This window comes from Abramis brama (assembly GCF_963993115.1).
Source record: "Abramis brama genome assembly, chromosome: 4".
Classification (NCBI taxonomy): domain Eukaryota; kingdom Metazoa; phylum Chordata; class Actinopteri; order Cypriniformes; family Leuciscidae; genus Abramis; species Abramis brama.
The window spans coordinates 56,666,040-56,689,862 of record NC_139966.1 but is presented as its reverse complement, the minus strand read 5'-3'; the positions used below and the strand labels follow the sequence as shown (position 1 = coordinate 56,689,862).

Genomic DNA, 23,823 nt, shown 5'->3' with positions numbered 1-23,823 from the left:
GAGGCTACAATTTGCACGAGCTCACCAAAATTGGACAGTTGAAGACTGGAAAAATGTTGCCTGGTCTGATGAGTCTCGATTTCTGTTGAGACATTCAGATGGTAGAGTCAGAATTTGGCGTAAACAGAATGAGAACATGGATCCATCATGCCTTGTTACCACTGTGCAGGCTGGTGGTGGTGGTGTAATGGTGTGGGGGATGTTTTCTTGGCACACTTTAGGCCCCTTAGTGCCAATTGGGCATCGTTTAAATGCCACGGCCTACCTGAGCATTGTTTCTGACCATGTCCATCCCTTTATGACCACCATGTACCCATCCTCTGATGGCTACTTCCAGCAGGATAATGCACCATGTCACAAAGCTCGAATCATTTCAAATTGGTTTCTTGAACATGACAATGAGTTCACTGTACTAAAATGGCCCCCACAGTCACCAGATCTCAACCCAATAGAGCATCTTTGGGATGTGGTGGAACGGGAGCTTCGTGCCCTGGATGTGCATCCCACAAATCTCCATCAACTGCAAGATGCTATCCTATCAATATGGGCCAACATTTCTAAAGAATGCTTTCAGCACCTTGTTGAATCAATGCCACGTAGAATTAAGGCAGTTCTGAAGGCGAAAGGGGGTCAAACACAGTATTAGTATGGTGTTCCTAATAATCCTTTAGGTGAGTGTATAATGCTGAATATAATGTATAATAATGCAATGTGGGAATATTTGTGTGTCCTGATAATGCCAAATGTCTTATTACCTGTAAAAAGTGCAACATTATTTTAAATATATCTAGTCAGTGAGAGAGTACAAGCATATTCGTCTATAATAATTCTGTATTTTCAGCTTCAGAATCATGAATATTGTTATTCTGGTGTCTCTATTGTCCTGTGCTTTGGGTTTCCAGCACCAAGTTCAAGACTATTCATTTACACACACAATGTAATATCAAATTCAGCATTTTAATCAACTGTACATTTTTTGTTAAGCTTCAATCATATGTCTTGGCGTATCGCAATAATATGGTATCGTGAGTTCAGTATCATGAGATGTATTGAATCGTGACATGAGTGTATCTTTACACCCCTAGAGATACTCATTATTTACATAAAGAAGTCTTAAAGGTATAGTAGACAAACACAGGGTTGAAGAGAAGAGAAGAGAAGAGAAGAGAAGAGAAGAGAAGAGAAGAGAAGCATGAAAATGGCTGTGAAACACTAAATTATGTCTGTTTTTCAGAGCATAATAGTGGATTACTGAATTATTGCACACATATCTCATGCACTGTTAATTTTTTCATATTGGAGTATCGCAATAATATGGTATCGTGAGTTCAGTATCGTGATATGTATGGAGTATCATTACCCGTTACTGATGTGCGGAGGGAGATGGTAGCTGTTCCCGCTTTTCCTGTAAGCCGCTGATTCAGAAGCGGGAGGCGCTTTCCGTCTTTTGGGTCCCGGTCCTTCCCCTGAGGCTTTGGGTGTCCTGGCCGGTTTACTCCTCTGCAGTCGGGGTCCGGGATCGGGTCCGGGATCAGGGTCCCTGATGCAGAAAACACCAGCGCCGTTATGAGAGAGAGAGGAGGAGTACGAGAGCATCGAGACGCTGTCCACAGGAGCCGTGAGAAACGCTGAGCCCAGGGGAGAACCTTCACACGAGCTCGTCATGCTCTCCACCGCTAGGGGGACTTTCCTGTGGCAAACAGGATATGACATCATTGGCCTGTGGTAGGAAGCTTTGTGGCACGTTAACCTAAATAATGTGCATTTACAGAGCGAAAGAAAGCATTGTGTGCGATTACACAGCTTGACTCGAGCCAGTCACATTTCATTTGTTTCTGCCTAAAGTTAAAAACTTAAAACATCTGGGTCATATTTCACCCCCAAATCAAAGAAAAAATTTAAAATAATATTTTGCATAAAGAAAATTGCTAACACTTTACAAAAAGGTTTCATTAGTTAACATTAGATAATGTATTAACTAACATCTTTAGTTAATATTATTCAGCCGTGTATTGTTTGTTATTGTTAGTTCACAGTGCATTAGCTAATGTTGACAAACACAACTTTTGATTTTAATAATGCATTAGTAAAATGAACATTAATTTAAATTAATAGATGCTGTAGTATTGTTCATTCTTAATTCATATTAACTAAAGTATTAAACTAATGAAACCTTATTGTTACCAGAAAATTAAATCTATTATTGGGATGCATTGCAATATTTATTTCATCAAGTTATATTTTTATAGCATTATTAAATATAATTAATATTTTAGGTTATATTATTATATATAGGTTATATTATTATTATTATTAAACATTAATATTAAATTGTCAGATATTTCTGAATAATAATTAAAATGATTAAATAAATAAAATTGTAAATGTGCTTAACTGCCATGGAAATGTTTACTAATAATTATTTACTATTATTATTAACAATCATATTTATGATTCTTCAGTTTAATAATCTTTAAAAAATATTATAAATTATTATTATTATTATTATTATTAATACAAATGTATGTTTAACCACTTGTTTAATAATGTCTGTTTATTTATACAATTTTAGTATCATTTTCTTAATGCAAAATATTTTTTTTCTTTAGTTTTTTGGGATGAAAGAAATATATTGCATAAAGAAAATTATTTTTTTGCACCGCAACAGTGTTCATGTGGTTATTTTTTACAGCACTTAAATATAAATCTTTATTTTATTATTTAGAATAAAATAAATAAAACTGAATAATTGAACATCAAAATAATGTGCAAATGCAACCACCCAAAATGGTTTATTTTCCTAACACACATTTTTTTATCCTTTTGATTTTGGGATGAAATATTTGAAAGCTTTTGTGAAATTCCCAGTGATGGAAAAACAAGTGGATCCACCCATAAATTCTCCCCATGTGTCCATAATAGCTCAAGCACACAGAGAAGCGTGTAACTCGCCTCCACATGAGAGAGTTGACGTGTTTTTCCACCATGCAGTGAAGCGCCAGCCTGACCCGATCCCACCGTCTGTCGAACACGTAGTGTCCTCTTCCCATCATCCGACTGCTGAACGCACAACACTAACACACACCAGCACAGACAGAGAATGTGTTTCTCAGATTACATTACTTAAAGGGATAATTCACCCAAAAATCAATCATCTTTTGGAGCCTATATTTTTAAAGGGTTAGTTCACCCAAAAATGTAAATCACCCCTTGATTTACACACCCTCAAGCCATCCTAGGTGTACATGACATTCTTCTTTCAGAGGAATACAATCGAATCGGAGTTACATAAAAAAAAATGTCCTGGCTCTTCCCAGCTTTATAATGGCAGTGAATGGCCATTTCTGTTTTGAAGTCGATAAAAGTGCATTCATCCATTATAAACGAACTCCACACTGCTCTGGGGGGTTAATAAAGGCCTTCTGAAGTGAAGCGATGCGTTTGTGTGAGAAAAATATTCATATTTAAAACTTTATCGACTAAAATAACTAACTTCCGGCCAAATGAACATACGCAGTCTACTTACGCCTAAAGCACAACTTAAAGGGATCCTTCAGCGATTAGCATTAAGCTTTGTATCAGCAGAAACCCGGTAGTATTTTCGAGTGACCGTGCTTCCCTCCCTCATGTCCCCTGAGACGAGAGATTTCTGTATTGTGTGTCTGGAAAAAAAACTCAGATGACGCAAAAATCGTCATTTAGCTCATCAGAGGCTTTTCTGTCCAGAGGCGAGAGACTCCAGCCAGTAGGAGGAGCTCGTCCCGCATGTCTTCAACCCGCCCATAGGGGGATCTCACCATAAAACACCATCTTATCAGTTTCGAGTCGACTAGTAGCCTAGTTGTATCATTTCTCCCGACACTGCCCTCTGTAACCGGGAGGCGTGGCTTGGGAGTGTCCTCGTAGGGCAGCGAAGCAAGTGCATTCTGGGAGTTGTAGTCTTTCATCCACATGAGCCAAAAATACATTTTCTGGCTTTTCTCAGTCTAGAAGGCACCAACTTCTAAAATAACTTCACATTTCTACTACATAAATGACCCAATTTAAATACACATTCATCTTTCCAGCGGTGAAATATCCCTTTAAGCGAGTAATGCCACGCACCGCTGATATTTACGCTACTTCTGACGTCACAAGTTGTGTAAGTTGCGCTTTAGGCGTAAGTAGACTGCGTAAGTTTGTTTGGCCGGAAGCTAGTTATTTGACTTTATAACATGTTAAATATGAATATTTTCTCACACAAACGCATCGCTTCACTTCAGAAGGGCTTTATTAACCCCCCAGAGCAGTGTGGAGCACTTTTATCATGGATAGATGCACTTTGATGGACTTCAAAACAGATACAGCCATTCACTGCCATTATAAAGCTTGGAAGAGCCAGGACATTTTTTAATATAACTCCGATTCGATTGTATTCGTCTGAAAGAAGAAAGTCATATACACCTAGGATGGCTTGAAGGTGAGTAAATCATGGGCTAATTTTCATTTTTGGGTGAACTAGCCCTTTAATGCTTATACAGCAATATAAAGGGTCCCAAAACAGACAAACAGCAGTGCAGTGATGAATGGTTTTGTTCTGCTCACGCTCAGGGGTTGTGGGTGTTGTGGAGAATAATGGCACATCAGCTTCTCTGTCTCTTCAGGAAGATCCGCTTCTCCTTCATCGCTGGACAGACGCGAGTCTCCGCTGATTCTCTGCCAGTCGAGCGCAGGTTCAGGAGCAGAGCTGAGAACGACACCACACACTCTGCAGAGGAGGACATGATCATCTGAGAAACTTTCTAGGCAAGGCGAGGTTATTCATATCAGTCATTCAAAGTGTTCAACTCTCTTTAGTGTGTAATGTTGCTGTTTGAGCATGAAAAACAGAGTTATTCTCTATATCAGTGTCAGTGTTTCTGAACTCCTGAAACGCCTCCATTGTAGTCTTGAGTTTCTTCCGGGAACGAACACGTCACAATATTCCTCATTTAAATAATTAATGCGCAGAATAAAGGGGCGGGACCTGGTTGAGTTAGTTAGTACTGTGTTAAACTGGTGGTTATGGTAAGGGGCGGGACATTTCCCAAACACACTCGAAGCGCTCGACCAATCACAACACACTGATCCAGCCGACCAATCAGAGCAGAGTGTGCTTTTCAGAAGGAGGGGCTTCATAGAGACAGGAACTAAACAGAGCGTTACTGACAGACTGGGAAGAGAGGAGCCGCAACAATGGAGAATATGAGGAAAATAATCAACATTCAAGCAGAAAACCTGTTCTAGTAGAGCCTAAAACAAAAAGTAATAATAGGTCCTCTTCAAAAATAAAAAAGGCATAAAAAAAATAAAAAAATATAAATAATAAAAACATCTGTTAAGACTAAGGCTAAGCATTATACTGATTCACGATTCACAGATGATTTTTCTGGCAATTTAAAATCAAGTAACGTGAATATTGCAATGATTTTAAAATGCACTTTTATTTGCCCATTAAGTTTCCTAAAAAAAATGTTAATTTTATATTTCATTATTTTTTATCATTATTTATATTTTATTTCACAATCTTTTCTTGTCCCTATTTAAACTTTAGTAGCAAAAATACAGATAAAGTTGGTAAATTTGATTCAATTCTGTGAATCAGTTCCAACGGTTCATGTCAATGAATCGATTCAGAACTCAACGATTCAAAATGCACCCCCACTAAAATGTTTTAGTATAAATATTTAGGAAAATATGGCAGTTTATTGACATGTTGGTGCATATAAATAAAAAAGGATTGAATATCGTGTGTTCATACATTGATAAACATGCCTTGATTGTTTAACAACATTTTTACTGTTTTACTTCTTAAAGCAAATATTTTGAACCTAACTGGAAACAATGGTTCAAATGATTGTGTGGGCACTTTAGTATGGATGTAGACTGATCCTACAATCAGTGTAGTCGGCAGAACGTACCTGTGCAAGTGTGAATTGGCCAGCCTCAGTTTGAGAGTGGGAGTGGTCTTGCCATTGGTACAGCTTGCGGATTGGCTGGGTGCTGCGTCATGTGACTGTGTGACTTGCACTGATTGGCTGCCTGCTTGAACTTCCTTTTTTTGGCCCCCCTCCTTCTCCTTCGCCCGTCCCTTATGCTCCGCTAGCAGAAAGTCGAAGTCTTTCCTCCGTCCTGGGACGGCTCGCCGGTGGGTCAAAGAGTGAGTCTAGAACATACATGATCAAACACATGTTATGAACACCAACACAGCGAACATTCAAATCAACAGATGTGATTATGAGTAATGGTACCAACCTTACAGGTTAACGAACGAGTGCAGGGCCGCTTCGTCTCTGGGTCTAAAACCCCACAGTGTTTATTAGCATCAAACACTCGTCCTGTGCAACAAAACAGAGAGTGACTTTATATTGTTATTTTCAGCTAAATATAATTTATTTGATGTATTATATTGCATTAATATATTATGCACTATTTCATAAAATGCAGTAATTATTTGTATCTTTTTGTATGTATGTGTATACATACACACACACAAGCATCTCTCTCTCTCTCTCTCTCTCTCTCTCTCTCTCTCTATATATATATATATATATATATATATATATAAATAAAATTGTATTTATTTTTTATATTTTTTTACACTTGAAATATATTTTATTATTTTATAATTTATATAATTTAATTTTTTTTATTTATTATTGGCATGTATTAGTATGTTATGTTGGTACATATCAAATAATATCTCAATATCAAATGATTCAATACATAAATTGTGGAAAACATGCCTTGATTAATTTAAATATTTAGTCTGTTTTACTTCTTAAAACAAATATTTAGAACCTCAGTGGCAACATTTATTTTATATATGTGTGTGTGTGTGTGTGTGAGTGTGTTATGTATTATTTTGTACGTATTAGATTACTGAATATTTATTTTCTCAACATGCTAATGTCAAAATGCATTGGAATCAATTTCGAGTGTTGGTTGGATAATATCTTGTGTGCAATGATCTGAAATCAGTCATTTCCCAGGTTTCTTCTCATTTAGAGTCGGCCTATGTGAACAGTAGACAGCGAAGAGACTCACCGAGAGCGTATTTCACCTCAGAGGTTTTATCTCTGAGAAACTGCGGTTTCAAACACAGAGTCCTGATTACAGCAGTGCGAGGATCTGCCGGCCGAGAGCAGCATAAATCAAGCCAAGAGCCGAGTAAACAACATACGGAGAGGGACGAGGAGACTAACCAGTGAGTTACGACTAAACATTCAAGCCTCCAGGCGAACGACAACTCTTCAAAACATAAACCACAGAACTTGAGTTTGAAAACAGGGGGCGGGATTCATTTCCTTTAATGCTTGTTCATCCTTTTGATTTGTGTTTTTATTTCTCTCTCACCCGTTTTACAACAAGAACATACAGTGCTTAGCATAAGTGAACACACACATGCTAAAGTTGACTAAAAAGAGGAATACAAAATAATCTTAATGCCTTAATTAGAAAAATGAGGAAAACTCTAACCTTTAAGAACACCAATTTTCGTTGTGAATGAATAATGTATCGTAAATAAATAAATGTTCTTCCTTAATGGTTTTATTTCAGTTAGCCTAATAGCTGGTTTGATTTGCATTGAGAGATGATCTTATGGAAACTAACCCATGCCAATCTCTAGGTATGGTGAAGGGTGTGTGATGATGTGAGGCGATTTTAATTCCAAAGGCCAAGGGAACTTTATCCAAATTTTATTAGCAAAGTTTCGGTCTCACGACCTTCATCAGGCATATCTATGAGCGAGACCGAAACGTTGCTAATAAAATTTTGATACTCGTTTGCAAGTCCTGATAGTGTGCGGGAGTTCCTTGTTCTTTGTAGATTTTTTAACCTACTTATTTTTTATTTTTTTCACGCACCGATCAACTACAGGTGTGCAATGGTGTTTGCTAATTAAAACAAGAACATATAAAATTAAATCTAAAAACAAAACAAAAAAAAACAAATATTTTTGTATTATTTTAAATTGTTATAGTATTTCTTTACATTTTAAAAATATTTTATTTTTACATTTTCAGTTTTCATTATGTTGTTGTGCTTTTTTTGTCATTTTTAATATTTATTTTTTTATTTCTATTTAGCTTTATTTTTTATTTCAGTAATTAATTTTAGTACTTTTATTTCAGTTATAAGCCAAGGCAACATTGCAACTTTTTTTATAAAGTTTTTTTTTTAAATATTTCTTTTCTTTTTTTTTTCAGCTTTATTTGAATAAACAAAAAATATTTTAATAGTTTTAGTTAACAATAACAACACAGCATAAAACATACAGTAACTAAAAAAAAACTTTTCACATTCCACTAGATAAAACGACTTTTCTTTATTGATGACATCACGAAGGCCATACAGGCAGAGGAAAATAATATTAACCAATAATATCGAAGCACAACCCTCTCCTATATTCCAATCAAATCATGTTGAATTCTTAGTTTCTCCACAAAAAAACCCCAGCAAATTTAATTTTCTTCACTTTTCTTCTCTAAAAGTGTTTTCTACTCACCCGAAACTCTCCGAGGCCTCCCTCCTTTGGCTCCATTCTGATGCTTCTTGTCTGGAGGAGAAGGCGGGACTATCGGTCTCCTGTCCAATAGGGATGGAGACGTGGAGGGCGAGGGGGCGGGGCGTTTCTCCAAGGGTGACCGTGACGGGCTGGGCCGCTTGTCAATCAGTGACGGAGGCGTGGTGGAGCGAGGAGTCCCGGGACCTCGACCGTTCAGGAACTTCTCCTGGATCTTGTGAGATGCTGGTGATGTCGAGGAGGACTTGAGAAGAGCGGGCGATGGAGAGGAAGACGAGGAAGAGAAAGAAAGAGAAGAACTCGCTGTGGGAGACGAAGAGTTGACTTTGATGTGCGCTCCCTCCGATCTGTTGAAACACGGCATCTTCTCCAGACTCACCACGGGTAAAGACACGCTAGAGAACAAAAGATTGGGCATTTAAAACACACAAAGTGTCAGATTTTATTAGTCTAACACAAGTTTTGGGACAAAATAGACACACAACCGTTTAAAGGTTTGGGGTCAGTAAGATTCTTTTTTTTTATATATATACTAATTCAGCAAGAGTGCATTAAATTAAAGACAATAAAGACATATAAATTGTTACAAAATATTTCTATTTCAAATTAATGCTGTTCTTTTCAACTTTCTATTCATCAAAGAATCCTGAAAAAAATGCATCACAGTTTCCACAAAAATATAATAAATAATAACAGCACAACTGTTTTCAACTCTGATAATAATCAGAAATATTTCTTGAGCAGCAAATCAGCATATTAGGAGTAATGATGCTGAAAATTCAGCTTTGATCACAGGAATAAATTGCATTTCACAATATATTCACATAGAAAAAAAGTTATTTTAAATTATAATAATATTTCACAATTTTTACAGTATTTTTGAACAAATAAATGCAGCCTTGGTGAGCAGAAGAGACTCTAAATGTAAATATTATAAACATTAATTTTGACTAACTATGCCTATTTATATGTAGAATATTTTTTTTCCCAGATTAGACATATTTCTCTAAAGTTCAATACATAATGAACACAGCCAAACTAATATTAATGTTATTTTTGTTTCTTTGTGAATATGCCTACACACCAGCGAGCTTTACAGTCACATTACAGCAGCAGACGGTGTTTACACACACTCTCAACACACTCTCCAGAACACTAAAGTGAACCCATAATGCTGTGTTTGTCAGTGAAAGGCAGTGTTTTACCCACCAGGCCTTGGCTCGCGCTCCCTTGGGCGGATACACGGCCAGCGGGGCCTTGCTGAAGCGCGAGTGTGGATAATCCCGAGGAACCCGGAAGGGAAGGGGATCCACCTCGCTTTGAGCCGCAGACATCTTGGCCTTGACAGGAACCAGAGGAGTCCTGGAGCTGCTGGGCGAGCAGTGTCTCCTCTCTGAACACACAACCGTTGTGAAGAAAATAAAATGAAAATGTGTCCTTGAAAATAAGAACTTGTTCTTAAAGGCAGGGTAGGTAGGAATGGTCTAAAAAAATTCTTTTTCAAATTTGTTTAAACTTTATGTACATATCAATACATAATTAAAATGTAAGTACTCTGAAAAAGAAAGTATAAAAATCGAGTGTCTGTAGACCTCTCAGGACTGTTTTAAAGACAGTTCATTATTTCCATTCACTCCACCCCCTCCCTTCTGGGCTCCTTCCAAAGCCACGCCCCCAAAACACATGAACGCGCGACTCCAACCGCTGAGCTGAAGACGCATTATTTACCTGAGACAAGCAGAGAGGAAGGAGCACAGTGCATGTAGTGACATCATGTCAGAATCACATGTAATAAAAAAATCTAACGCTAATTGCTTATGAATATAAACAAATAAGATGTATTTTAGTACTCACTATCAAGCTAGCATATTGATATTGGTAAATTTAAAATATATATTTTTTGATTCGCTAACGAGCTAGTTATATAAGCTAAAAACAGGTTGCATTGATACACTTTTTTACATTACCATCAGTAATATTGTGATGAAGATGAATTTCGTGTAAGATTCATAACATATATGGTGTTCTGCATGTAGGGGTGGGAGATATTGACAAAAATGAATATCTCGATATTTTTTTCCAATATCTAGATATCGATATTCAGGCGATATTTTTGCCATCCTTCAAAGAAATGTGAGCAAACTGGCAAAGAAGGTCCAGTTGGTCTTTTGACTTGCTGCATTTGACCTATATTATTCTAGGCTATAGAAAAAAACAATAAAGGAGCTAACTAAACAGAATCTGTGGCAGCCCCTACTTTTTCCACTTACAAAAAAACAAAAAAAAAACTTAACTAGGCACTTCTTGCAACAGTGATTATTAAATCAAACAACAATATGGTTGATGATCAATTCAAAGTAAAAAAAAAATAACATTTTCAAAACGGTATAAATCCATTCATTTTTCCCCCAAAACGCTATAAATCCATCTTTTTTTTTTTTTTTTTCTAAATTTATGGTTTGTCTTTTAAAAAAAGTTTTTGTCTTTTATTTTTCGTGTTTGCATTTATGAAGAAAAAACAATATTACTTGACAGTTCTCCATTATGGACGCGAGCGCTCTGAAAGCTGCACTAAGACTTTCAAACTTTAACAGAGACCTCAAAACAGAAAGCACAAAGCCTTTCTTTAAAACGAATTTCGTTTTGTATTAATTGTATCTTAATTTTAATATTTTTTTTTTTTCATTAATTCATTAATATTTTCATTCCTGGATTAAATACATAAAGTAAATATAGGCTATCAATCACAACATAAGGTGCTTGAACTGGAGATTATATCATCGTGAACCGAACCGTAGCCTCGCCTCACAGGCCTAAAAAATGTGGAATATATTTACAGAAATCTGGTTCTAAACAAAACCATCCAAAACAAAATAAAACTATGTAGCCTAAATGTGCATTTCTCCGGTGCATGCGTTCACTAGCCTACTGCGAAGATCGCGAGTCAAATATCGTCAACTTCATCTTTGCAGCCGACACAGAAATTAATAAACAATTAAAATGTCTTATTGCAATATTTTACACATTCATAATCATTACTTTTGCTGGTTCTTTGAGGCAGCTTTTTAGGTTTATGGCGTTTTGGAAAAGAGCTCTTCACGTACAAACATCGTTTCACCAAGGCACAGCGGCCCTTCAGCACATAAGAACAAAAAGAGAAAAAGCACGGACTTACTAATTACGAAACTTTGATGTGGTTGAACAGCTGAAACAGTCACAAATTCCTCTGCAACTCAAACATTCTCAGTACGAGTTATGAAGGAAGAGAACAGCATTTCAGTTTTCAGCGCGTCCTCCTTTGATTGCTGTGTTGTGACTGGAAAAGTGCATGCAGGAGCACATGCGCAAAATGTAGGTTTGTAAAATGTCCTTTTGTAAAATAAAAAATAATTTTAGGGCGAAGCAGAGGAGGTCGAGCAAGAGGCCGTGGCGTGCAACTAGGGTCCGAGGAAGTAGAGGCTGAGGACGGGGTGGTCGCTGGAAAGCCACGATGATATTGACACGCGTTTTATTTCTTTGATTATCCAAAGACTTTTTGTTCATTACCTTTTCTTGTACTGTCTTCTTTTTTTGCCTTGTTTGCCTTCACTAACTGCATGCCGGTAATGTGAATTTTGATTGCTCTTTCTCTGCCATTGTTTTGCTATTCCTAGGTTCCGTGCCTCTCGAATTCCTCAAATCAAACGTGCGCGCGCAAGTGGGCAGATCCCGTGGCAAAAGGGTGGTTGCCATGGTTGCGAGAGAGAGTGACAGTCGCCTAAGCCAATCCTTTGATTCGTCCCGAATCGAAATAATGAGCTGTGTTTAATACAGATTAAACGGTCTAGAGTCACTTGATTTTTATACTCTTTTTTTCAGAGTACTTACATTTTAATTATGTATTGATATATATAGAAAGTTTTAACAAATTTGGATCTTTTATTTTTATATAGTCCTACCTACCCTGCCTTTAAGTGACTTGCCTGGTTAAATAAAGGCTTTAAGCCCCTCTGTTCTTCTGTAAGACTAAACACTAAATAAATAAACTCTCGGGAACAGACACTTCAAGAACGCAGTGAAGCAGGTAAGAAAAATGTATTTCTGTAACAGCTGAAATGCAAAATATCATCAAACCCGAAAATACACATCTATATCATTGAGAACACATGGGCCAACAGGACACACACTGTATAAAGGACACGGGAATGAGAGAAATGCCTCTGATGAGTCCAGGTATAAAAATAAGGCCTTCGAAATCTTTACAATTGTTACGGCTGGGAAGGTGTCGCTATAATACATCTATGAACATACGTCACACACACACTCCATCTGAACACCAGAGGGCGACTCAAACACACTCCATTTGAACACCAGAGGGAGTCTCACACACACTCCACCTGAACACCAGAGGGAGTCTCACACACACTCCACCTGAACACCAGAGGGAGTCTCACACACACTCCACCTGAACACCAGAGGGCGACTCAAACACACTCCATCTGAACACCAGAGGGAGTCTCACACACACTCCATCTGAACACCAGAGGGCGACTCAAACACACTCCATCTGAACACCAGAGGGCGTCACACACACACTCCATCTGAACACCAGAGGGCGTCTCACACACACACACTCCATCTTGAACACCAGAGGGCGTCTCACACACACACTCCGTCTGAACACCAGAGGGCGTCTCACACACACTCCATCTGAACACCAGAGGGCGTCTCACACACACTCCATCTGAACACCAGAGGGCGTCTCACACACACACACACTCCATCTGAACACCAGAGGGCATCTCATACACACACTCCATCTGAACACCAGAGGGAGTCTCACACACACTCCATCTGAACACCAGAGGGAGTCTCACACACACTCCGTCTGAACACCAGAGGGCGTCTCACACACACACACACTCCATCTGAACACCAGAGGGCGTCTCACACACACTCCATCTGAACACCAGAGGGAGTCTCACACACACTCCGTCTGAACACCAGAGGGCGTCTCACACACACTCCATCTGAACACCAGAGGGCGTCTCACACACACTCCGCCTGAACACCAGAGGGCGTCTCACACACACTCCATCTGAACACCAGAGGGCGTCTCACACACACTCCGCCTGAACACTAGAGGGCGTCTCACACACACACACACGCTCCATCTGAACACCAGAGGGCGTCTCATACACACTCCATCTGAACGCCAGAGGGAGTCTCAAACACACACACACACGCCAAATATGCCCCGCAGCAGAAGTACAATAACACACATCATTCCAGCAAATCCCTATCGGGCATCATCACAGTAACAGAATAAACAGAAGATTGAAACGCTTTGATTAAACATGACTAATAAACACACGACTGCCTTATTCTGTGTAAGCAGCTCATCATCTCACAGAAGGAGGAGCTCAACTGTCGTTATGAAGTGAGTTTGGAGTAAAAGCATGTTATTAAATGTTGTCTGTTGTTGGACAAGATGTTCATAAATGCTTCTCATGTTTGGAAAGATGTTTGTGCTGCTTTTTCAAATGCACGTTATAAGCGACTCAAACTCGCAGTGCTGTCAGAGTGAGCCGCGTTTACAGAGCCGTACGTCACTGACAAGCTGCACATAACTAATCACAGCCTTCGCGATTTCAAAATCACGAGAAGCCAAATCGGTTTAAGTGCGATTACATGTTAATTGCGATTAATCGTGCAGCCCTACAGAAGATCATCAGACTCTCAACAGGAAGTTACACTGGAGAACCTCTACAGATAAAAAGCACTTCCCAAATCATAGTACATTAAAAGAAAATTACAGTGTGCACACTTCTGCTAATATTCCACACAACACACTTACAATATTCAAGAGAGGTTTGTGATTAACTTTTTTAATTGTAGTAATAATATGTACGTCGAAGAATCTGAGGCTAAAAATTAAACTGCAGTTTTAAATGTATGAAACTAAAAGTTAACCAGCAATGGATTTTAGGAAAATGCTTTTAGCTAGATTTAGATAGATAGCTTACATGCAAATGCAAACAATATGCGATGCAATAATGAAATATTATTTTATTAATATTTTATTATATTTATATTTTTACTATACACACACATATATATATATATATATATATATAAATATATATAAATACAAATAAATAATAATAAATAAAAAAATAAAATAAATATATATATTTTTTTGTATTTAGATATATTTATAAATATATAGATATATTTGTAAATATAAATATATATAAATATTATAAATATATATATATATATATATATAAAATGCCTCGCATAGACTTCCATAAACATTTTTGCATGACAACTCCAACAAATCACTGAATCCGAGGTTTGAACTGATTCACAGCAATAAAACAAACTTGTCATCTCTTTCTCCCTTTTTTGCTGCTGAGGTCTAAACCAGAAATGCTATTAAACAACGCTTTCTTAAAATTTTTGTGAGGCAATGCACATGGTTTATTAAAATAGTAGCAATGCTTTTGATGTTGCTTCACTTTATATTTCAAGCAAAACCATCCTGAATATCCCACACATACATAATCCAGTCCAAGGTATTAATACGCCCCCAAAACTGACACACCTGATTCTCCAAAAGAAAGTGCTAATCCACTTACGGTTCTTGCTATGCATGGCTGTGGAGGGGTCGAGGTCTTCTCACTGTTCAACTGTTCCCCAACTACCTGCAATGACAAAGACTCATTATCACACACAACTCAACACAAATTACACATATAATCCATGTAAGGTGTTTCAAAACATTACGCTGTCTGAGCCAGACTAGTCTTAAAATAAACAAGGATGTTTTTCTGTTTTTCGTAGTGAATAATGCTAATAATGGTTCGATCTGGCAGCTCACTAACTGGCCTTGGCCTTAACATCGAGTCTCATCTGCCAGTGAATCTCAGCCAAGAGCCACAACAGTGTTTGCCAGGTCTCAAAAGAGCAGATTTTAGAGGCTCTGTTTGGACACGGCTGACGGGGAGAGCCCCTCGCTCGCCCGGGAGAGAGAGAGAGAGAGAGGAACAATGGTCCGTTCGCTCTGACCGCAGGGGTAATTCAGCATTGGGATGGTCTGAATACATGGCAGGTGTGCAAATACGCTTGGAGGCGTATCTAGTGCAGCTGGGCTGAGAAAAAAATAAAATAATTAAAAAGATCGAAGTCCATCATGTTCACAGGTATGCTGATGTTGCTAAAACTTAACTCTGACTTAACTATTCGCACTGGATTAGTATTACCTGACCTCTAGTCATTTGTAATAGTTGCGGAGGTTGTCTGTGATCTTAATCCCGTGCGAATCGGCCATGTCTGTAATTTGTAAAGTAAAAATTCCCCCGCAAACGCCCTACCATATTTGGCCGAACACCCCGAGCTCCTGTGATAATATCAGTCCCGTGCGAATCGGCATCTCTGTGATTTGGCGGGTCGCATATAATATTTTCAAGGTTTTTGTTTCCTGTGCGCCTTTTTATCCATCTTTCATGAAGAGTAAAGGCTGCGTTGGAGTGATTATAGTATTTTGGGTGCTGGGTCATATCGCTATACACCATACAACTATACAATTTGCAGAAAGAGAAAGCTGAAAACCATTAGAAGAGTGAAAAAAGAGTGATTAGATGGAGATGGACGACATGTATAGGTAGGTAGGTTAACTTTATTGTCCCCAAGGGGAAGTTGCTTCATAAAAAACATCACAAAAGACATCACAAAACACATCGACATATTGTACTTCACAAAAAAATAAAAATAAAAAAAATAAATAACAGAAGAAAAAAGGGCATTGTTGACCACACAGTTCCATGGATTAAAGCGCTAGTGTGGTTGTTGCACATTGCTCCATTGCACTGAAGTTTGTGTAAAGTGCATAAGCTAAGGTGCTAGTATGTTTATTGCACGTTGCCCTATTGCACCGGGATCATAAGTAAAGTGCTCACATATTTATTGTACACAGCTGTATTTCACCTCGTTCAGCAGCTTAATAGAGGCTGGCACAAATGATCATTTTAGGCGATTAGTTTTACATTTTGGTACACGGAGTCTTCTTCCTGATGGCAGGGTTTCGTATTCAGGGAAGAGGGGATGCTGAGGGTCTGGTTTAATTTTCATAGCCTGTTTCATAATTGTCTGATCATACAGGCTCTGTATAGGCTCATAGTCTCTCCTCCGTATAATTTTCATGGCTGTTTTGTGCATGTTGGCATGTATAGCAGCATGCGGGTAAGGAACATTCTTCTGTTTATGATATATCATACAGCTAGACCTATAATGACATGAAATTCGTTATTCCCAAGCTATAGCCTATTGACATCATATCCAGGAGATACGTCAGTAAATTCGGATTATCCCGTGCGAATGCGCCACACGAAACTCAGATGTGGGGGGGTCATTTCTAAATCACACGAGGTCCCCAGATAACACTTATCCAGTGCGAATAAGGCTTAATCTATAGCTATGTTTCCATCCACTTATTTTTATGCGCATTTGGGATATCGCATAAAAAAACTGCTGGATTGAAACGGCAAGATGCACATAAACTAAAATTTATGCTGCACTCGTTTGAGTCGGATACATTTATCCGGGGGAAAAAAACATGCGCAATAAACTACGATGGAAACACATTTACCGAATAAATTCCTCAATGTGCTTTGTGACTCAACTGGACTAACTAGCGGACCGATCTCACAGCCTCTGAAATCCCTAAGAACAAGTCTGTCGTCAATTACCTTCCAGAACTGTCTTATACGGCTGTGTTCCCAAACAACAGGCTCTGAGATGCAAGTCATTTATTATATAAATACAAAAATGTATTTGTCATTGAATCATTCATTCAAGTGATTCGTTTAAAAACACTGATTAATCAAGTAATGAAACCAGGTTAGCATTTTGAGGGAGTCATTGAATCATTCACTCAACCCGATTTTATCAAATAATTAATTCAGATTAATAATTACACATTTTAAATAGACTGGAGCAATTACTATGTTTGTCAGAGCCTCTAGTAAATGACATGTTATGTTGTTTAGTTGTCTGTTCAGAATCATGGGAGAATCTCAGTTTGAAACCAAAACAAAATGGTGATTCTCAGTTTATCCAGAATCGCGCAGCTCTATTTTGACGTTCGGTCTGTCCAACACACCTTTTACTATCCCATGAGGCCACGGGAGAGGATTTATGAATGGCACAACTAGGTCACATGACAGTAACAACATGATGAATGTAGTATGTCCACATGTCATTCATACAACCCACATTCTTACTATAGAGCACACAAGTAAATTAAAGTACCTACTCAGACACAGCATATGCAAAACTGTTTACAAGTAAACAATCACTTTGCTACACAAGCTCATTTACATGCTTCCTGAAGTGTGTCAGAGTTGCCACAAGGGGCGCTATAGTGTAAACTGTCTTCTTCCCTTCTGTCTTCTCCCCTCAGAAAACCCTTCTGAGAAAGTTAGTTAAAAACGTATTTATGACCAGCTTCCTGAATAACAACAACATCCGGTGTAGTGACGGAAATTCAAAGGCGAATCTATCGACCCCTTCAGTACTAAGACAACGTTACGAAGACACACGTTACAATCACTCAGTAGAATAATTCACATAACATAATTCATGTGCCGTCAGTGAGAGAGAGAGAGAGCTCTGATTGGCTGTTAGCTTAGCGAACGAGTCTGTGCACGAGGATAAAAGCGAAAGTGATGAAAGTCAAGTTGTTAAGGCTGTAATAATTTGAGGTAATCTTACCTGAGCATTTGAACGCACTAATATTTTCATAATAACGTGAGCCGACTGGAATGAAGAAAGTGATCAGCATCATTGACATTCAAAATGGTTTCCGGGTTTTGCATATCTGCAGTCCTAGTTTCGCTTTCTCTTCTTGAATGACAAATGTAGACTATTGATGCCTGCTGATATAGACAGATATGAACTTGCACGCAGACTCAGATCGCATGTGCCAGTGGACAGTCGCCTGAAGTACTTTTGGTGTGTTCAAGCGCAGCTTTTCGTCCGCTTTCCCGGGCTTTACTGGCTCAAGATACGACTCCACTGAAAGTCGGTGTGATTAGTTTTATCACCTGCCAGATATAAATCATTAGTCGAAACACATCTCTCTCAAACAAGCTGCGACAGATCTGAGCAACAATAATTGCAGCCAGGATAAAACGTCAGCTCAAAAACATTCTCTTGGCATGAAATACATTTTCAAAAGTATTAAATAAGGTCAAAGTTGTGTGGCAGTGAGTGTGTGTGTGTGAGAGTGAGTGTGTGTGTGTGTGTGTGTGTGTGTGTGTGTGTGTGTGTGTGTGTGTGTGAGTGTGTGTGTGAGTGTGTGTGTGTGTGTGTGTGTGTGTGTGTGTGAGAGAGAGAGAGAGAGAGAGAGAGAGAGTGTGTGTGTGTGTGTGTCTGTCTGTGAGTGTGAGTGTGTGTGTGTGTGCGTGTGTGAGAGAGAGAGAGAGAGAGAGAGAGAGAGAGAGAGAGAGAGAGAGAGAGTGAGAGAGTGTGAGTGTGTGTGTGTGTCTGTGAGTGTCTGTGTGTGTGTGTGTGTGTGTGTGTGTCTGTGAGTATGAGTGTGTGAGTGTGTGTGTGGTCTCCCCGTCTGACAGGCACCAGCTGAGCTGCGTTTGTTTACATCCGGTCCGCGACCTCATTGAACTGTTGACCACTAGCGAAGCCTCGTCTCGCCGTAAACCTCACGACACACTCTCAAAACAGACAAGCTAAGCAAACACGAGAAAAACACACACACGTCGTCGGTCGAGGAGAAGCACTCACCCAGCTTGAGCTTGAGGGGATGTGGAATAAAAAAAGAAAGCAATAAAAGGAAGCAGAGAAGAACACTTGAGAGTAACATGGCTCCTGTGCGGCTGAAGGCGTCCAGTCCTCTTTCTGAGGCGGTGACCCCTCGGTGACCCCTGCGCTGAACCCAAGCACAAGCTGCCGGTCGAGGGGCGAGGGGCGGGGGGGGGGGACGACGCAGATATGAAAACCGACAGGCCTTCCATGCACGAGCGTGTGCTTTACCTCTACGGTCTCACCAGCACTGAGACACACACCAGCACTGAAACACACACCAGCACTGAGACACACACACACACCAGCACTGAGACACACACCAGCACTGAGACACACACCAGCACTGAAACACACACCAGCACTGAGACACACACCAGCACTGAAACACACACCAGCACTGAAACACACACCAGCACTGAGACACACACCAGCACTGAGACACACACCAGCACTGAGACACACACACACACCAGCACTGAGACACACACCAGCACTGACACACACACCAGCACTGAGACACACACCAGCACTGAGACACACACACACACCAGCACTGAGACACACACCAGCACTGAGACACACACCAGCACTGAGACACACACACCAGCACTGAGACACACACACACACACCAGCACTGAGACACACACACACACCAGCACTGAGACACACACCAGCACTGAGACACACACACCAGCACTGAGACACACACACACACACCAGCACTGAGACACACACCAGCACTGAGACACACACACCAGCACTGAGACACACACACACACCAGCACTGAGACACACACCAGCACTGAGACACACACCAGCACTGAGACACACACCAGCACTGAGACACACACACACACCAGCACTGAGACACACACCAGCACTGAGACACACACCAGCACTGAGACACACACCAGCACTGAGACACACACCAGCACTGAAACACACACCAGCACTGAGACACACACCAGCACTGAGACACACACACACACCAGCACTGAGACACACACCAGCACTGAGACACACACACACACCAGCACTGAGACACACACACACACCAGCACTGAGACACACACCAGCACTGAGACACACACACCAGCACTGAGACACACACACCAGCACTGAGACACACACACACACCAGCACTGAGACACACACCAGCACTGAGACACACACACCAGCACTGAGACACACACACCAGCACTGAGACACACACACCAGCACTGAAACACACACCAGCACTGAAACACACACACACACCAGCACTGAGACACACACCAGCACTGAAATACACACCAGCACTGAAACACACACACACACACCAGCACTGAGACACACACCAGCACTGAAACACACACCAGCACTGAGACACACACCAGCACTGAAACACACACCAGCACTGAAACACACACCAGCACTGAGACACACACCAGCACTGAGACACACACCAGCACTGAAACACACACCAGCACTGAAACACACACCAGCACTGAGACACACACCAGCACTGAAACACACACCAGCACTGAGACACACACCAGCACTGAAACACACACCAGCACTGAAACACACACACACACCAGCACTGAGACACACACCAGCACTGAAACACACACCAGCACTGAGACACACACCAGCACTGAGACACACACCAGCACTGAGACACACACCAGCACTGAGACACACACACACACCAGCACTGAGACACACACCAGCACTGAAACACACACCAGCACTGAAACACACACACACACCAGCACTGAGACACACACCAGCACTGAAACACACACCAGCACTGAGACACACACCAGCACTGAAACACACACACACCAGCACTGAGACACACACCAGCACTGAGACACACACACACACACACACCAGCACTGAGAGACACACACACACACACACAGGCTGAGGACGGGCTGATGGAGTGTTTCTGAAAGGAGAAAACCCTGCTTTGTTTTTCAACATTCCCCATATAGAGGATTATAGAGCAACAATAAAAAACATGTTAATAAAGTCTGCACACCACGGCTCGAAAGATGTAATAATGTAATAATGGCTCTCATACAGGAGATGCTGAGCAACAAGCCTTTAAACTGACTCCAGGATCAAATATTAAAACACAAAAGAAAAATACTAAAAATGAAAGTTTAATTCTAAACATAGAAGATAATAACACCTGTATGAACAAAACAAAACAAAAAACTTAAAGAAACGGACAAATATCAAAATCTTTATTTAATCCCTACAGTGCTACAATATCTCATGTGTAAATACAAAAGGTTTTGTGGACATTTGACATTTAATTCTATTCCTCTATCCATCCATCCATCAATAAATCCATCCATCAATAAATCTATCCATCAATAAATCTATCCATCCATCCATCTATCCATCCATCAATAAATCTATCCATCAATAAATCTATCTATCCATCCATCCATCTATCCATCCATCAATAAATCTATCCATCCATCAATAAATCTATCCATCCATCCATCCATCAATAAATCCACCAATAAATCTATCCATCCATCCATCCATCAATAAATCTATCCATCCATCCATCCATCCATCCATCAATAAATCCATCCACCAATAAATCTATCCATCCATCCATCCATCCATCAATAAATCTATCCATCCATCCATCCATCCATCAATAAATCCATCCATCAATAAATCTATCTATCCATCCATCCATCAATAAATCTATCCATCTATCCATCCATCAATAAATCCATCAATCTATTCATTCATCCATCCATCAATAAATCTATCCATCCATCCATCAATAAATCTATCCATCCATCTATCATCAATAAATCTATCCATCCATCCATCCATCCATCCATCAATAAATCCATCAATAAATCCATCCATCCATCCATCCATCCATCCAATCTACCCATCAATAAATCTATCCATCCATCCATAAATCTATCAATAAATCTATCCATCCATCTATCAATCTATCCATCAATAAATCTATCCATATACTTTTTTGCTTCAAATTAAAAGCTAATGTTTCTCATATCACTGTCTGATTTGATTCATGTCTTATCCTACAACTGCACGACTTAAACAATCTGAAAACTGTTAAAAACCCAGTCTGTTTCTCTGACCCACAATGCCCGGCTCTAACAGAAGGTCTGGCTGATGACGTTTGCTAAATGAAAGGCATCTTTAACACGTCTGCGGTGTAAGACTGAGGTTTAAACACGTATAATAATGAAAACAGCGAACGACTCTTGCTTTACAGCAGGACAACCTCTATTATAACCGAACACCAGACTATTACCAGGTCACCCAGCACTTCATCTGTATATTTAGCTCTCGCCATAGCATTACGGGTTTAGTTTAATCAGGAGTGTCTCCTACGACACATATATAACTATCATTATCGCTCAAACTCAGGGTTAGTGATCTGAACAAAGACTACAGACGTGAATCAAGCAATCAGACTTACAGTTTTATAGATCATTAATATCAGCAGGCCTGTCACAATTATTGACCATATAATCGTTGTTATTTGATATAACCGTAATTATTTGATATAACTGCAATAATTGTATAGTTTAAATTTCAATTATGTTTTGCCAAAGAATACACTGTAAAAAACACTGTTGTAATGTGCACAAAAATAGTCAAAGGTATATATTATATTATATTATATTATATTATATTATATTATATTATATTATATTATATTATATGTCATGTCATATTATTTTATATTATATTATATTATATTATATTATATTATATTATATTATATTATATTATATTATATTATATTATATTATATGTCATGTCATATTATTTTATATTATATTATATTATATTATATTGTATTATTATGTTATGTTATGTTATGTTATGTTATGCTATGTTATGCTATGTTATGTTATGTTATGTTATATTATATCAATTTTCACAGCATTAAAGTAAATCATATGGGCCTATTTAATTGTATTATTATATTATACACAATTATATATACGTATTAGGCTTACACTGTAAGTGACATGAACAAAACAGAATTATATCATTAATTGCGATTATTTCTTTGTATGACAATTAACATTCAGCACAAAATTCATGATCGTGACAGGCCTAAACTATCAGATCTAGAATTAAGAGAACATTTATTCTCTCTAAATGAACAAATAATTAGTTTATGATGAATGAACTGCACAGTGAACCCAAAACAGCAGATGACGGATCAATCCCAGAAAACCTTTAAACACACACTTCCCTGCGCTTACGTCAAGAGAATGACAGCATTAAAGTCCTCCTCATGAACGCGTATCATTACAGTGGAAACGACGAGTGTCAGCGGCTCGTGCTGTGGCCGACACACACTTACCGTAATGAGTCAGGACGTCCTGAGGCTTAACGACTGTGTTGCAGACATGGCAAACGACGGGTGTGAAATCCTCATGGGTTGAGACGTGATCATACACGAGCATAT

General features: G+C 39.2%; 1 protein-coding gene across 1 annotated transcript in view; it reads right to left on the bottom strand.

The window, feature by feature from the left end:
• atxn7l1 (ataxin 7-like 1) overlaps positions 1-23,823 on the bottom strand; it is a 30,732-nt gene extending 6,909 nt beyond the window's left edge. The window contains exons 1-9 of the mRNA XM_084111684.1: positions 23,719-23,823; positions 15,166-15,231; positions 9,755-9,938; positions 8,528-8,940; positions 6,274-6,356; positions 5,940-6,184; positions 4,585-4,747; positions 2,953-3,074; positions 1,361-1,690 (exon numbers count right to left, since the gene is read on the bottom strand). Coding sequence (XP_083967810.1) covers positions 1,361-1,690; positions 2,953-3,074; positions 4,585-4,747; positions 5,940-6,184; positions 6,274-6,356; positions 8,528-8,940; positions 9,755-9,938; positions 15,166-15,181 — 1,556 coding nt within the window. The 5' untranslated portion in view covers positions 15,182-15,231; positions 23,719-23,823. The remainder of the gene's footprint in view (positions 1-1,360; positions 1,691-2,952; positions 3,075-4,584; positions 4,748-5,939; positions 6,185-6,273; positions 6,357-8,527; positions 8,941-9,754; positions 9,939-15,165; positions 15,232-23,718) is intronic.